The sequence below is a fragment of the Phocoena sinus genome, chromosome 1 (assembly GCF_008692025.1).
Source record: "Phocoena sinus isolate mPhoSin1 chromosome 1, mPhoSin1.pri, whole genome shotgun sequence".
NCBI classification, from domain to species: domain Eukaryota; kingdom Metazoa; phylum Chordata; class Mammalia; order Artiodactyla; family Phocoenidae; genus Phocoena; species Phocoena sinus.
The window spans coordinates 167,133,704-167,151,688 of NC_045763.1; the positions used below are offsets into that span (position 1 = coordinate 167,133,704).

A 17,985-nucleotide genomic window follows, 5' to 3' on the forward strand; every position below is an offset into this window, starting at 1 on the left:
TCCTTTGCTTTTATTTTTACAGATTAAAGAAAACAAAATTGCCACCATTTTTTATATGCCTGTTTGGAAAAGCAACAATTTATCAGCCAGATTAACAGAATTTATAACAGAAATTACATCAACAAGTATATTTTTTATCTGAATGACAGTCCACCTTCATGTCTGCATGTCCACATGTTTCAATAAGCGTGACTTTGGTTCTACAACCTTCTCTGGTACCCCCTGGGAAAGACAGAGCGGAGGTCACATTACTGTGCCTCCAACGAGCACAACAGGCCTGGACTAGTTCTAAATGTCACTTAAAACCACTTAATTTACCAGAGTAACCCACAGATTAACCTAGGAAAAGTGACAAGGCTAGGTGGGCCATGGACTGGGCCACTGGGCTGGTATGCAGTCTGCATTGTAAAAGGATTCCCAGGAGAAGGGCAGGCAAAAATTTGCCCCACTGTGGCTCTAGTCCAGGAAAACACAGCATCTTTGGATAACTCGTCTGCCCAGGGAGGATGCCTTTTTATAACGCATACCACTAAATCATGATTTAGAAAGATGAAAGATGGGCGCTGGAAGTTTCTCCAAAAAAACATCCAATAAAGTATATTATCTCATACTCAGAGAGAAAAAAAATCCAGCAAATCTTTCATGTTCTCACAGATGAGAAATACTAATGCTATGAAAAATTATATTGGTTGTCAAATTTAAAAGGAATCTCAGTAAGTGCAAAGACAGATCTCTAAGTAGAAATATATAAAATAAACTGAGTTATCTGGCACTGAGACAAGTGGAAAGCCTTGATATCACAGACCTAAATTTTTAATTTAATATTAAAATCACAGCAGGTGCAGTTAAACATACTATACTAAAATTTTCTTACAAAATTCTGTTTTAGAAATCCAGAGTTATTTACATCACACTTACATATGTGACCACGATCCCATTATATTCTAATAAAAATCATAATGTACTATATATATTATATATAAGTATTATATAGTGAGCTATATACAAACATATATGACACAAATGTTAAAATATTTGCTTCATTTTTAAAGTACTAGTATGTGCATCTGAGAACATTTTCCCACATAAATAACTAATGAAGCAACATGAAACAGCTTTACCAGGTCAATCCCCATCCTAACTGCTTTTTTTGGTCCCTCTCCTGCTTTATATTTTCACCCTTTGAAGAAACGGTCGTATCTTTTATTGTAAGTTAGTTGAAAGACTAATTCTTGTGGAAGAAGGAACAAAAGCAAGTGAAGCAATAAAAGGAAACCCACCTATGGACAACAGTATCTCATGAGTTGATTTTTAACGAAGCAGAATCCTTACTACTTCAAAATATTTGATATGAAAAATTTTATTCTACTGAATTAAAGACATAAGTTCCTCTGATATGGTACATGCATTTGAGTAGCAGATATTTTTCAAACACTTGATAAACATTTTTTAAATATTATTAAATGTAAATATTATGTTTTATATCAAATCTTTTCTTCATATATTGATGAAATGTAGTATTGTACCTAACAGGAAGTTTAGAATAACTGAATTTACAGAGTATCATATATTAATTAATAAACTCGTATTCTAATTACTTACTATTAAAATAATTAAATACCTTTTGTAGACTGGTAGGATTTAGCTGAGTTTTGTCTATTATTTTCACAGCAACCTAAAAAAAGAGAATCATTAAAATATATTTGAGAATACATATCTTAATGAATAAAATTTATAAGGAAAACATCTTCTGTTTCGTCCCTAACTAGATATAATTTAGCTGTATTTGGTGTTCACATAATTTGATGGTAAAGTTTTGATAATTAGGCAGCCTTAGAATATATTCTATTGACCCAAGTCTTTAACCTATTTGATTCTGAGTCAGTGAAATTACACCTTTGTTAAAGTCATTCCAGGTTTCCCCTTTTAAAGTAAAAGTCATCTGTATCTTCATCTTTTACTCATGATCTTGATAAGTTACAATTATCAGAGGGGAGAGGCTTATAAACTTTTAGTAAGTTAAGTATTATGTGGGTAGAGAGATTGGACACCCTAACTTCCTTACAGCAAACTAACAGAACGGATTTAAATGTCCTCTAAGTCTCTGTCTAATACAGCCTGTGTCCCAACAGCTCCTGGGGTCAAAATGGACAGAGAGGACTCAATTTAACCATATGTGACAATAATATTATGTATAGAACAAAATGGAAACTTAACAAAAACATTTTATGACAGATTTTTCATAATGTCCTAACTGGATCCAGTAAACATTATATACTATAGAGTGTTAGATGTTTAACTATTTTTAGTCTTCATTATATGTTATTAAATATATTAATTATTATTTTAAAAACAAATTTTGCTATATAAATACATCTGATTTGAAACACATGGGATTTTAGAAACCCGATTCTCTTATTATCTGAGAAAAACATCTGTATAACACTTGCTCAATGTGGTTTCTAAATAGATAAAAATTAGTGGGTGACTTTCTACACATTTATACCTAATTTACCTCAAGCAGTAATTTAAAAAAAAATTTTATTGAGGTAACAGTGGTTTATAACACTATATAAGTTTCACACGTACAACCTCATTTTCTGCTCCTGTATTCACTGCAGCGTAAGCAGTAATTAAGAAGAAGTTATCCTAGCCCTGTTCACGGGGTCAGGGAAAAATCAGAAAATTTTACAGAAGCCGTATAATGAAAGACAGAAGTCTGAGAAGACCTCATCTGCAGCACATCTGATTTATGAGATGCTAATACATAAGGACAATTCTTCTCTGCCATGTATAGATAACTCTATCTACATACATTCCATTCACACATATCCCAGTGTTTACCACATTGCAACTGGTACTTATTCCCAGAATCAGCTGTAGGAAAGCTTTTATAACTAGACTCTGCAGAGGTCTAAGTAAATATTAAAAGGAATCATGAAAACTTACCTCTCTACTAGTTAGAACATGTCTTGCCAATTTCACTTTGGCAAAATTTCCCTTCCCTATTGTTTTTTGTAAACGGTAATTTCCAATGTGAGGCTGTTCGTCTGTTGCTGACGTAATGGAGTTTCTACACCGAGGGATGTTCTGTCTGCTACTGGATTTGGTTGGCTGGATGTGGGGTTCAGTATATCCATCCACAGATGTATGCTGAGAAAAAGGTTACAAGGTTTCACGGTTAATTAAGCTACATTATAAAAGGATAGTTTAAAAAACTACAAACAATTTTCATCAGTAATTCATCTCCAATGAAAATAGGTTGTACTACACGATTTTAAAACATTTTGAGCATTCTGTTCATAATTTCTACTTGACTTTAGTTCCCTTTGCCAGTGGGAATATAACCATTTAAAACGAAATGTTCTGCATAGCTTTAGGTATATGCTTTTGATTTAAAACAAATACAACTGGTTAGATAGCCAGGAGCCCCAAAGACCATTACTCCTGAAAGGGTGTTACCCCTGTGGGTTGAGAGGACAACACAATCCAAGATTGCATCATTAAAATGGCAGAACGTCTTCAATGCCAAGGCAAACAACCTCCTGAGTATGGCTCTGTTTCTCCAAACCAGCCCAAGTACTTGTCGGGTTCACTCTTTCATTTGCTGGGCATATAACTTGGCCAGCTGACCTAGCAGCTTCCCACTGTAGGTACACCTCTAATCAATTCCTGCCCAGTCCCCTCACCACCTCACCATGTCCAAGCAGGAGCTATCTACAGCCCGGCCTGAATCCATTACCTAACATCCACTGCGTTCCTCTTCAGTGCCCTTCTCAAGGCAGAGATGTCACTTTGTCTCCTCGTCTCACGCTAGCCCGCAATCGCATTGAGTAGCTGACTCTGTTCCCCCTGCAGGCTCAGCACCTCAAGTCCCAGGTAAAGCTGCCTAAGGAATCCTGCTTCCCAAGCTCTGATTGTTCCTGCTCTTGTCTAGTTCTGTCTGCATTCGGACATAAATAAAATTTCTCGCTCTTTTTGTGAAAACATAGAATGTAACATCTTGATCTAACTGGCATCTTAACAATAGCTGAAGATGAGTAGAACAAATTAGCAAGAGAAGGGGATAATTTTTATTTGCAAAGTAACTAATTCAGACATACATTGTCCCACCTACACCACCAAAAGCTTGTCTAAAAAATTCTGATCAGAAATTTCTTAAAAGCAACTTCGAAGACGACTCCATTTACGAACCTCACGCAAAGCATGACTCACGGTCGTTTCTCTACTTGTTATTACTTTCTGATTTTTTTAAAAACTCAGCTCAGGGTTAAAGGATTTTCTGTGTTTTACACACACTTGCAGCCTGCAGCCTCAGTCTGAGTTAGTGTCCTTCTGGTGTATTTCCACAGAAAACTGTACTTCCATGGATCTCAGCGTCCATTCCACTGCACTGTCATTACACATTCACTTCTTTGTCCCAGCCACCCTACCACAAGCAATCTGAGGGCAGGGACGTTTTCTTTTTACCTTTATATACTCACCACATTGCAGAGTGCCAGATACATAGGAAAGATTCAATAAATCAATAGTTCTCAAAGTATTGTCCCTGGACCACTACCATCAGCATCCTCTGGGAACATGTTACAAATGCAAATTCTCTGACCCTATTCCACACCGACTGAATAAGAAACTCTGGCAGTGGAATCCAGCAATCAGTGTTTGAACAAGTCCTCCAGGTGATTCTGATGCAGGCCAAAGTTTGAAAACTACTGCAGTAAATAATGCAAGAAGGTGGTAAATACAAAGTTATTCATTGGCTCTCAGAGACTTTCCTATTATCCGGGCATAAACAAGAGATTTTAACTATAATCAATTTCTAACAGTTAACAGATTGCTATAATATTCCCTACAAAAAATACTTCTCTACCTGAACTTGTTCTGTAAGGACTGTGGATTTGTCTAACACTCAAAATTTAATCTCCTTCTCAACAAACTTTCTATGCCTTTTCATAAAGCAGAGTTGATTACCCCTCTCTTCTGTTGCTATCTTTATATCTAGTAAAAACTTCTGTTACTGAACTATCACACCACCTTTTAAGTCCTGTCCATGGTCTGTTTTCACTGTTAGACCTAAAGCTCCTTAAGCCCCAGAAGTTAATATGGTGTTAGGCACAAAAAAGACACTAAATACATACTAGCTAAGTTGAAGAAATTTAGGGTCCTTGTGCCCTGACACCTATACTCAGAATGACTTCTGAGGAATGATGATTCCTTGCTGTCCAGGTCTTTGATGCGTGTAACAGCAGGATGAGTTAAAGTATTTGAGTTGTAACCCAGCTTCCAATGCTGGTTGCAGAGTATATCCTCAAATAAACCAAACTATGACAGACTGAATTATTAGCTCCAAATTTTTGCAACCTTTGCCAGGTAACTTTCCAATGTTCTCCCACTGAGGACAGGGTATGGTTCTCACTCTTTGGGCATCCAGTCATGTGATTTGCTTTGGCCAACAGAATGAGTTCAGAGTGGGGCTTCCCTGGTGGCGCAGTGGTTGAGGGTCCGCCTGCCAATGCAGGCGACACAGGTTCGTGCCCCGATCTGGAAAGATCCCACGTGCCGCGGAGCCGCTGGGCCCGTGAGCCATGGCCGCTGAGCCTGCGTGTCCGGAGCCTGTGCTCCGCAACGCGAGAGGCCACAACAGTGAGAGGCCCGCGTACCGCAAAAAAAAAAAAAATATATATATATATATATATGATTTCCTAACTTTCAACATTAAGCATGACCACTTTAAGAGCCAATCAACTTACACAGAATGCATTTATATGAGTCTTAAATTAGAAATTAAAATAGAATATATAGCACATGTTTTATATTATATCATTCTAATTATAAAACACCCACCCAAACAAATATTCCTCCCCTCAAACCCTCATCTTTCCTTTGGACTGCCACGGCACCACTCGGGAGCAGAATCTTTCCTTGAAGAAACTTTGTGAAGGGTAATTTGGGATAACTGATCTCATCCCTTCCTGATCAATAGATTCTTTCTCAAATAGGAAACCTGGAAAAAATGTTTAATTTTTAAATGTTTACTGTTCATGGGCTGAATTTATAGTGTTAATAAGAACTATCTCAGCCCTAAGGCTGACAGATATAAGACATTATGTGAGCTCAGTTATATAATATCTGGAAGTTTTAGTCCGCATCTTTAGCTGAAAATACAAATTCAGATCTTGTATTTTCTTTCTTCAAGCTGTCCACTCAATCCAGTAGACACTGAACTCCTGCATTTTTCTGTAGCAGTGGCAACATGACCCTAAAGCTGGCCCTGAGTACACAGCATATTCAAAGTAATTATAGGTAATGGTCTCATTAGTTCTTCAAAGCTGCATCTCATGGAATACCAGACTTCAGTTCCTGAATAATACTAGAATTTTCCCTGCCTTCAATACCAACTGAAATGAAATAGCTACTCACTAGCCCTGCATCCTTGGGCAAGTTGTTTAACCTTTACGTGCCTGTTTCCTAATCTGTAAGAGGCAGCTAATAATAAAGCTTACCTCACAGTTATTCTGAGGATCAGATAAAATAATTTCTGTAAAGGTGTAAATAGTATGTAATAAGAACCATGTAAGTTGTTTGTTAATTAAAACTACACTAAACAAAAATACCCCATTTCCTAGACCAGAACACTCATCCCAAATTTCTGCTATTTCTCTGAGTGTTTGTTGCCTGCAACCACTCCTGGTACGAATATCAGTCAGGTTTCTTGTCTGCAAGCAACAGAAAACAACTCAGGCTAAGTCAAATAGAAAAGAAAGTTTTGGAAGTCTACTCGTAGACGGAAAAAATCCTGAAGCATGAAACTTATATTCTAGTGAAAGAAAACAAGACTATGCAAATAGCCAAAATAAAATAACTATACTTGGTAATAGGGGGCAAAAAGGAAATAAAATGAGATGATGTGACAGGAATGACTATGGAAGGAGTTGGGGTGAGTGATACCTAAGATAGAGTACATGGAATAAATGATATTTGAGCTGGAGCTGAAAGATGAAAAGGAGCTAGATAAACAGGGAAGAGCAATCCAGACAGTGAAATGAATAAATAGAAAAATCCCAAGGTGAGATCATACTCTGTAAATTCAAAGAAGCAACGTACCTAATAAAATGGTACGTTATATGGGACATCTTTTCAAAGGGCTACATCTTGAAAATTCAGATGTCCAACTGAATACTATTGGAATTCAAACTGTTTAAGTTACAGATATAAAGCCCTGTACATTTGACCATACAGAGTCAGATTTAAAAGGCAAGAGCAGGTGCAGCTTGCTTACTAATAGGTAATGAATGAATAAGTGAATGCATGAATGAATCAAATAACAAATAAATGATAAAAAAAGAAACCATTAAAGATAAGCCACATCTCTATCTCACAACCTAATTTCTTTCTAGGTAGTTCTTCTCTTTTGCCTGAATCAAACAACTGTTTAGATCAAAAGAAAATCTAGCTGGGACTAGGATTTCCATTTTCATAATTTTTTGCTAAATGAGAATGGCAATACCCTAGTTATCCAGAAGGAAAATGGTAAAAAAAAAAAAAAAGCTATCAATTACTGAAGGGTTACTGTGTGCTAAGAGCTGTATTAGATGTTTTACATGCATTACCTCTTCTAATCTTCACAACGGCTCTGTCAAGAAGCATACCATGATGACCTGTTTTATTTATTTATTTAATTTATTTATTTTTGGCTGCGTTGGGTCTTTGTTGCTGCACGCAGGCTTTTCTCTAGTTGTGGCGAGCGGGGGCTACTCTTCGTTGTGGTGCGACGGCTTCTCATTGCGGTGGCTTCTCTTGTTGCGGAGCACGGGCCCTAGGCGCGCGGGCTTCAGTAGTTGTGGCACGCGGGCTCAGTTGCTCCATGGCATGTGGGATCTTCCTGGACCAGGGATCGAACCCTTGTCCCCTGCATTGGCAGGCGGATTTCTAACCACTGTGCCACCAGGGAAGTCCCTGATGACCTGTTTTAGAGATAGGGAAAATAGTGGCTCAGAGAGGTTATGTACCATTAGACCCTGACCCTTCTAGTTAATGCCAGGTTCTACATAAATATCAATTAAAGTGCATATATGTGTATGTTGGGGTGGGTTGTGATCCTTATGGAGCTTCTACCTTCATGTGCTTTACTCTGGATAAAAAATTTCAAAAGCAAAAGAAAACAAAAAAGTACTGGACATATTTTATGCTATTCCTAACATTGCTAGTGTAACGGTCATCTATAAAGTTACCAACTCCCAGGAATAATATTGACCACACTAGTCACATATCAAAAAGAAAACTGGCATTCATTTCATTTAAACTACATAGTGAGTAGAGTTAGCCAAATAGCTGGAATTCTGAGGAAATAGAGATGGTTGTCCTATTTTTGAAAAATGAGATGGTTTATGCCCTAAGTGCAAGTAAAAGGAAAACTTTTTTTTTTTTTTTTTTTGCAGTACGTGGGCCCCTCACTGTTGTGGTGTCTTCCGTTGCAGAGCACAGGCTCCGGATGCGCAGGCTCAGCGGCCATGGCTCATGGGCCCAGCTGCTCCGCGGCATGTGGGATCTTCCCGGACCAGGGCACGAACCCGTGTCCCCTGCATCGGCAGGCGGACTCTCAACCACTGCACCACCAGGGAAGCCCAAAGGAAAACTTTTTATTTTGGGTGCAGCTTTTTAATTGATTAAACTTTTCTGACTTTGTTGTTAAAACCGGAAAGTAGCCTGGAGATTACAAAGTTCAGGGCAAACTGAATGTGGCTTACAAAATCAAAGCAAAACAGGCACCTTAGAAGTCAATCAGCATCTAAACTTCCACAATTTTGCTCATTGTATTCATGCCATAGGTAAATATACCTTGAAATTAGGTCCCAATTTTAATTGCTAAACTCAGATCCTCCCACAAGGATGTATTACACTTAGGTATTTTCCCTAGGCAAGGAAGATATTTTTCCACATGTTCCCTCACCTGCTTGGATAAGGTTTATTTCTTTTTATTATTTTCACTATCCATCAATGATTGTCAAATCAGATATTAAAAAGGACAAGTACTACCTCTCCCCAGACCCAGAATTAGCGACAAGTGAGTAGGAAGCACTCTCCCACAGGGCACTCACCATGGAGTCTGGGAACGCTGAGTCAACAGAAAGTCAACAAAGGAACTCCAAAGCCTCTGGCTTCATCTTAGTTTTTGAACTATATCTCCCATCTCACTACTCAGTGATTCGTTTACTCACTCATTCAATCAACAAAAATTTACTTTGACCTACTATACGCATATCCTACAGTGCCAGAGAATTGAGAGAAATCTAAATATAAAAAGTCCCGGTCCTCATAAAGTTTACATTTTAGCAGAGGGAGAGGTAAAAGGAAGAGAGAAGGGTAATACGTATGCAAACCAATAAAGAGATAAAATGCCAACCAGTGGTTCATGGTATAAAAAGAGAAACCAGGGAGGGTAAGGAACTGATCATCTGATGAGATGACATTTAAGAAGAGGCCTGAATGAAATGAACGAGTCTAGAAATCAACAGAGGTCTGGGCTGGAGATATTAATTTGCAAGTAATTCCTTGCAAAAATAAGCACTTCACATTCACCTTTCCCTTTGAAACATCTAAGTTGAAAAATAAAATGACATTTATCTGTTGTCTCTTCCCGTGTGTGTGTACGCATAAACACACTCCCCCAAATTCTACTCATCTTGATCCCTTGAACATTTTTTTCAAGTTGAGGATAGGTATTTTCCAACCATGAAGAAGGAGCAAACATGTACCAGAGGATAAGAAAACCTATTAATTCTCAAAATGGATTTAGATTTTCTCCTTTGTGAATGTCCTCTGGCCACACTCGAAAAGGCGATACTGACTGAGGGGGATACTAAAAAGAGAAAGAAAACAAACGCTCTCCAAATTATTGAACAGTGAATAAATATGGTTCATTATTCTCAGCTATGGTTAGCATCATGGTTTTATTTTTGTAAAACCATATCAATTTATTCAAGCGTACTCTAATATCAAAGTAAACCATGATCTTTTATAACAGCCACTGAATCTACTGGGTGACTGAATATTCAAATGTTCCTGATTAGTCATATCATGTATTAGACCTGAAGTTAGGGATGCCACAGCTCACGGCCCAGGACTCTAGAACATGCTGCTTTTGCACACCACAACTACTCTTTGGTCAGCTGATAGCACCATTACAGGCCATGACAATTTAGAATCAATAACCAAATTTCTATTTCTCAAAGTCATTTATTAAAAAGTAGGGAAATTATGCTTCCAATAATGGATGAATAATTTGTAGCTGACTAACCTATCAGCAGATAAAAATACAATCTCTAGACAAAATATTAAGAACAATTGTTTCGTGGCCTGGAAGAGCCACAAAAAGCAGGCAAAAACTGAAGGGAGACTGATCTTTGTAAAAAGGGAACCAAATAGGGTGAAATTTTTAGTTTTACAGTCTCTACCTGGGGGCAAACTCTGGTCCACCTATTCCTAGTGACTGAAATTTAAGCACAAAGCAACAGTCTTACTGGCTAAAGGAGTCAGAGGATGGAGCTGGGGGCTAAAAAAAATTGACTGGAGAGTGTAAAAGGAAACTGGCAAAAATAAAGTCACAAAGAATAAAACTCTGAAATCTTTATATATATAAACTACAGGTTCTTTATTGAGCCCTAAACCAAATGTGAGCAAGAGAAACTCCAAGGAACATGTCACAAGGAGACAGCTAGAAAGTTAAGGAAATAAAGATTTGGCTGTTGCCCACTGTAGGGAAGGGAAGGCTAAATTTGAAGTCTGAGTTAAGCCAAATTAACTTCCTGCCAAATCAACACTTTTTAGAGGAAGATAACTAAATCCGGAGTCTCTGTAAAGTATTATCAACAATGCCCAGTGTATAACCAAAACTTACTAGATACGCAATGGAACAGGAGAATGAGACTGTTAAGAGAAACAGCAGTCAACAGAAATACACACCAAGATGTTCTGGAAGTTGGACAACAGGCAAGAACTTTAAAGCAGTTATGATACATACGTTTCTAAAAGTAAAGTAAAATATGATTGGAAAATTCAAACAGATGGAAAATATCAGCAGAGAAATGGAAACTATAGTAAAGAAGCAAATAGAAATTCTAGAACTGAAAGTACAATACCTAAAAAGAACAATTCACTGGAAAGGCTTACAGTAGACTGCAAAGGAGAAAGAGTCAGTGAACTTGAAGACAAATGAATAAAAATTAGCCAGTCTGAAGAACTGAGAAGAATAATTAGCCAATCTACAGAACTGAGAAGATTAAACAAAAATGAAGTGAGTGCCCCTATGATCTCTGAGTCAATATCACACAGACTAACACATTTGTAAATGGGGTACTACAGAAAGAATACGAAGGAAATGAGGAAGAAAAACTGACTTGATGTAATTAATAATGGTCATATAATTCACCCAAACTGTGAACTCCAAGCCAGATAAATTCAAAAAAAACCAAAAGTAGGTACATTACAGTCAAACTGCTAAAATCCATGTATAGAGGGGGAAAAAAATACCTAAAAGGAGTCAGGGAAAAACAACACAATACATACAAAGGAATGACAATACAAATGATAGTTCACTTCTTATTAAAAAAACTGGTGCTCAGGTGACAATGGACGTTTTTAGATGTGCTGCAGAAAAAACAAATGAAACTCCATATCCTTTACCCAGTGAAAATATTCTTTAAAAAAGAGAAGGCAACTATTGTAAATCAACTATACTTCAATAAAAAAAGTAATAAAATAAAGACAAAATAAAGACATTTTTAGATGAACAAGAACAGAAAGAATCTGCTGCCAGAAGACATACGCTATACAAAATGCAAAGGATAATTTTTCCAGCCAAAGGGAAGTGACCATAGATGGTAAGCTGAATCTACAGAAAGGAAAAAAGAGCTCTGGAAATGATAAATATGTGGGTAAATATAAAACAGCATGTATTTTTTCATCTCTTAATTTCTTTAAAAGACATATGACTATTTAAAGCAAAAATGTATAACACCATACTGTGAATTTTATAACATAAGCAGATGTAATATATGTGAAAACAAAAGCACAAAGGTCAGTGGAATTAAAAGATTCTTATAAGATTCTAACATTTTATCTGAACTGGTACAATACCACCCTATGTAGACTGCAAAAATATGTGGGTGCGTTCTGTAATCTCTAGAGCAACCACTGGGGGAAAATGCACTGGAAAAGATACAGAGGCATTGGTAATTCAACAGAGGAATTAAAATAGAATACTAGAAAATATCTGATTAACTCAAAAGTAGACAAGAAAGAAAAAAAGAGAGGAACACCACCAACGAAAACAAGAACAGATGTAACAAAAAAACAAAAGAGCAAAATTAAAGACATCAAACATCAAAAATTATATTTAATGTAAATAAAAATTTCAATTCAAAGAAAGGATTAAATGAATTTTTAAATTAAAAGACATATTTTAAGTATGAATATACAGATAGATTGAAAGTAAAATTATGGAAAAAGACATACTAATGCAAACAGTAAGCAAAAGAGAGCTAGAAAAGCTATAATAATATCAGACAAAATAAGCTTCAATACAAGGAGTACTAACAAAATAAAGACACACATTTCATAACGATACAAGGGTCAATTCATTAGGAAGCTATAACAATCCTAAATATGTATGTGCCTAATAACCAAGTTTCAGTAAACAAAAACAGAAAAGGGAAAAAATACACAAATCCACAACTACGATTGGAGATTTTAACAACACTCTCAATAGTTTAAAGAATTTCACTCAAAACACAGTAAGGGTAAGGAAGATCTGAACACACTATTAATTTAAGGTGGGTTACAGATTTCTTGAAGCACACAGTTCACGGACTCCATGTCAAGGACCATTTTCCAGATCTTTAAAGCTCTACATATCAAATTAATTACCTTACTGGAAAACTGCACACAGATATTGACAACTTTGGCTTGTCAAAGAACAACTTAAAGAATATCTACATGTTGTACAAACGCATGACGGAAATGAAAATATCATTAATAATGATTAATGCCTATTTCATAAGGAACCCGGCAATAAATGAGTTTAATTGTCAGAAAAATTCTCCCAAATGGTATGCTTCCTTTATTATGTTATCATACGATAATGCCTCCTTCATTCCCCAATTTCAGTGTTCAAGGTGAAATTTCTTTTTAAATAGTGCAGTGGTGAGTTGCACGTGAGTGAGAAGAGTAGTTTTATGAGTGTCCAAAACTTACACAGCAGAAAAAAGAATACTTACTCAAAACGGAAGCCCTGTGGATTCTTTTCCCTGTGTTCCTACAGCACTTTATGGGCATACCTCATTAGCCAGACTCATCAGAAAAAAAGGCAGAAGACTCAAATCAACAGAATTAGAAATGAAAAACGAGAAGCAACAAATGACACTGCAGAAATACAAAGGATCATGAGAGATTACTACAAGCAACTATATGCCAATAAAATGGACAACCTGGAAGAAATGGACAAATTCTTAGAAAACTACAACCTTCCAAAACTGAACCAGGAAAAAATAGAAAATATAAACAGACCAATCACAAGCACTGAAATTGAGACTGTGACTAAAAATCTTCCAACAAACAAAAGCCCAGGACCAGATGGCGTCACAGGCGAATTCTATCAGACATTTAGATAAGAGCTAACACCTATCCTTCTCAAACTCTTCCAAAATATAGCAGAGGGAGGAACACTCCCAAACTCATTCTGCGAGGCCACCATCACCCTGATCCCAAACCAGACAAAGATGTCACCAAGAAAGAAAACTACAGGCCAATAACACTGATGAACATAGATGCAAAAATCCTCAACAAAATACTAGCAAACAGAATCCAACAGCACATTAAAAGGATCATACACCATGATCAAGTGGGGTTTATCCCAGGAATGCATGGATTCTTCAATATACGCAAATCAATCAATGTGATAAACCATATTAACAAATTGAAGGAGAAAAACCATATGATCATCTCAACAGATGCAGAAAAAGCTTTGACAAAATTCAACACCAATTTATGATAAAAAACCCTTCAGAGGATATTGGCTCGGTGCTTTGTGACAGCCTGGAGGGGTGGGATAGGGAGGGTGGGAGGGAGGGAGACGCAAGAGGGAAGACATATGGGAACATATGTATATGTATAACTGATTCACTTTGTTATAAAGCAGAAACTAACACACGATTGTAAAGCAATTATACCCCAATAAAGATGTTAAAAAAAAAAAAAAAACCTTCAGAAAGTAGGCATAGAGGGAACTTACCTCAACATAATAAAGGCCATATATGACAAACCCATGGCCATTGTTCTCAATGGTGAAAAACTGAAACCATTTCCACTAAGACCAGGAACAAGACAAGGCTGTCCACTCTCAACACTATTATTCATAATAGTTTTGGAAGTTTTAGCCACAGCAGTCAGAGAAGAAAAACAAATAAAAGGAATCCAAATCAGAAAAGAAGTAAAACTGTCACTGTTTGTAGATGATCTGATAGTATACACAGAGAATCCTAAAGATGCTACCAGAAAACTACTAGAGCTAATCAATGAATTTGGTAAAGTAGCAGGATACAAAATTAACACACAGAAATCTCTTGCATTCCTGTACACTAATGATGAAAAATCTGAAAGAGAAATTAAGGAAACACTCTCATTTACCATTGCAACAAAAAGAAAAAAATACCTAGGAATAAACCTACTTAAGGAGACAAAAGACCTGTATGCAGAAAACTATAAGACACTGATGAAAGATATTAAAGAGGATACATACAGATGGAGAGATATACTATGTTCTTGGATTGGAAGAATCAACGTCGTGTAAATGACTGTACTACCCAAAGCAATCTACAGATTCAATGCAATCCCTATCAAACTACCAACAGCATTTTTCACAGAACTAGAACAAAAATTTACACAATTTGTATACAAATACAAAAGACCCCAAATAGCCAAAACAATCTTGAGAAAGAAAAATGGAGCTGGAGTCATCAGGCTCATGGATTTCAGACTATACTACAAAGTTACAGTAATCAAGACAGTATGGTACTGGTACAAAAACAGAAATACAGATCAATGGAACAGGATAGAAAGCCCAGAAATAAATCCATGCACATATGGTCACCTTATCTTTGATAAAAGAGACAAGAGTATACAGTAAAGACAGCCTCTTCAATAAGTGGTGCTGGGAAAACTGGACAGCTACATGTAAAAGAATGAAATTAGAACACTCAGCAACACCATACACAAAAATAAACTCAAAATGGATTAAAGACCTAAATGTAAGGCCAGACACTATAAAACTCTTAGAGGAAAACATAGGCAGAACACTCTATGACATAAATCACAGCAAGATCCTTTTTGACCCACCTCCTAGAGAAATGTAAATGAAAACAAAAATAAACAAATGGGACCTAATGAAACTTAAAACGTTTTGCACAGCAAAGGAAACCATAAACAAGATGAAAAGACAACCCTCAGAATGGGAGAAAATATTTGCAAACGAAGCAATTGGCAAAGGATTAATCTCCAAAATATACAAGCAGCTCGTGCTGCTCAGTATCAAAAAAACAAACAACCCAATCCAAAAATGGGCAGAAGACCTAAATAGACATTTCTCCAAAGAAGATATACAGATTGCCAACAAACACACGAAAGGATGCTCAACATCACTAATCATTTGAGAAATGCAAATCAAAACTACAGTGAGGTAACACCTCACACCAGTCAGAATGGCAATCATCAGAAAGTCTACAAACAATAAATGCTGGAGAGGGTGTGGAGACAAGGGAACCCTCTTGCACTGTTGGTGAGAATGTAAATTGATACAGCCACTATGGAGAACAGTATGGAGGTTCCTTACCATTCGACCCAGCAATCCCACTACTGGGCATATACCCTGAGAAAACCATAATTCAAAAAGAGTCATGTACCACAGTGTTCATTGCAGCTCTATTTATAATAGCCAGGACATGGAAGCAACCTAAATGTCCATCGACAGATGAATGGATAAAGAAGATGTGACACATATATACAATGGAATATTTCTCAGCCATAAAAGGAAACGAGATTGAGTTATTGTAGTGAGGTGGATGGACCTAGAGACTGTCATACAGAGTGAAGTAAGTCTGAAAGAGAAAAACAAATACCATATGCTAACACATATACATTGAATATAAAAAAAAAAAAAAGAGGTTCTGAAGAACCTAGGGGCAGGAAAGGAATAAAGACACAGACGTAGAGAATGGACTTGAGGACACAGGGAGCGGGAAGGGTAAGCTGGGACAAAGTGAGAGAGTGGCATGGACATATATACACTACCAAACGTAAAATAGATAGCTAGTGGGAAGCAGCCGCATAGTACAGGGAGATCAGCTGAGTGCTTTGTGGCTATCTAGAGGGGTGGGATGGGGGGGTGGGATAGGGAGGGTGGGAGGGAGACGCAAGAGTGAGGAGATATGGGGATATATATATGTATAGCTGATTCACTTTGTTATACAGCAGAAACTAACAGCCCATTGTAAAGCAATTATACTCCAACAACGGTGTTAAAAAAATAAATAAATAAATAAGCTATGTTCGTTGTTTTTTATTTTTTTTAAAGACATAATGCCATTGCACACTTAATAGACTACAGTGTAGTGTAAACATAACTTTATATATAGTGGGAAATCAAAACCTTCATGTGCTCATTTTACTGCAGTGGTCTGGACCTGAACATCTCTGAGGTCTGCCTCTCTACTATATAGAGATCCAAGAAACCTAAAGAAAATCTTCACCACTATCACTCAGTAACATTAAAGAATTATCATTACGGTCATTTAGGTATATGACTTAAGAAGGCAAAGTTAACTATACAAGAAAAATATTACAACTTAGCACTTCAATTTGAAAAACATAAGAGTAGCTGTGAGTGATAAGCCATATAAACACAAACAAGAACATCCCTTGAAACACTCAATATTATAGTAGTGCTAGATGGACCAGCAATGCTTTTTAAGAAGAAAAATGCAGTGGAAAGATTTATTTGTATCATCTTTCCACTGCTGACCTGAATATAAACCTAGAAAATGCATGTAAATTAATAAAGTATCTTTTGGAAGTACTACTTGCGCTCAACAAAGCTACAAGAGAGGAAACATCCTTAACAATCAATTACATTCTGAAAGAATCATTTGGTGAACTCTTAACTCATCCTTTCATATTCAGCTTAGACATTACCTCCCAGGAAAAGCCATGCCTTGTATAGCTTCGATTCCACCCTCAACTAAGCTGGGTTCCATACCCATTTTTGGTCTTTTTATAGTTATTTCTAGCAATGTATTGTCCCAAATTTTAAAATTAATTTTTACTAAAATGATACATGCATATGGTAAAAAATGTCACCTCTAGTAGGTTACTAACCAAAAATATCAGTCCCCTGTACCAGCCTTTAAAACGTCAAGCCTGCTCCCCAGTGCCTTTTTCTTTGTTTTTTTCCTTCTAAAATTGACTTAAATGTTTCTAAACAAAATGCTTTCATTGCTAATTCTTAGTTCATCAATCAGACATTCTCTCAATTTCCTACTACTGTCAATTAGGATTAAGATCTTTTAGCCTCTCATCTTCCTAATGTAATATGATTAAATTTTCAGTTAAAAAAGTATTGTTTACATGATTATGATTTGTAAATACTTACTCACTGGAAACCAAGTAGTATATTATGATGCTTCTATTAAACTTTCTTTTTTGGCAGCTTCCTTGTGGAGTAAATAACACATAATGAAATTCACCAAATTTAAGTATATGAGCTGTGACAAACATATAAAGTCATGAAACAGAACATCAATTAATATGTAAAACATTTCATCATGTCAAAAATTTCCCTGTGCCCCTTTGCTGTCAATGCCCTCCCTCATTGATCTGCTTTCTGATATTACACTCTTGCATAGATAACACTATGCAGAGTTTAACCTGTTATGTTCA

At 36.5% G+C, this 17,985-nt stretch overlaps 1 protein-coding gene across 7 annotated transcripts in view; it reads right to left on the bottom strand.

The window, feature by feature from the left end:
* The window catches only part of MARK1 (microtubule affinity regulating kinase 1), a 144,827-nt gene that overhangs the window by 63,332 nt on the left and 63,510 nt on the right, over nucleotides 1-17,985 (bottom strand). For all 7 annotated transcript variants that reach the window (XM_032636572.1, XM_032636539.1, XM_032636548.1 and 4 more), the window contains 2 exons: nucleotides 2,950-3,153; nucleotides 1,622-1,675 (listed from right to left, as the gene is read on the bottom strand). In XM_032636572.1, coding sequence (XP_032492463.1) covers nucleotides 1,622-1,675; nucleotides 2,950-3,153 — 258 coding nt within the window. The remainder of the gene's footprint in view (nucleotides 1-1,621; nucleotides 1,676-2,949; nucleotides 3,154-17,985) is intronic.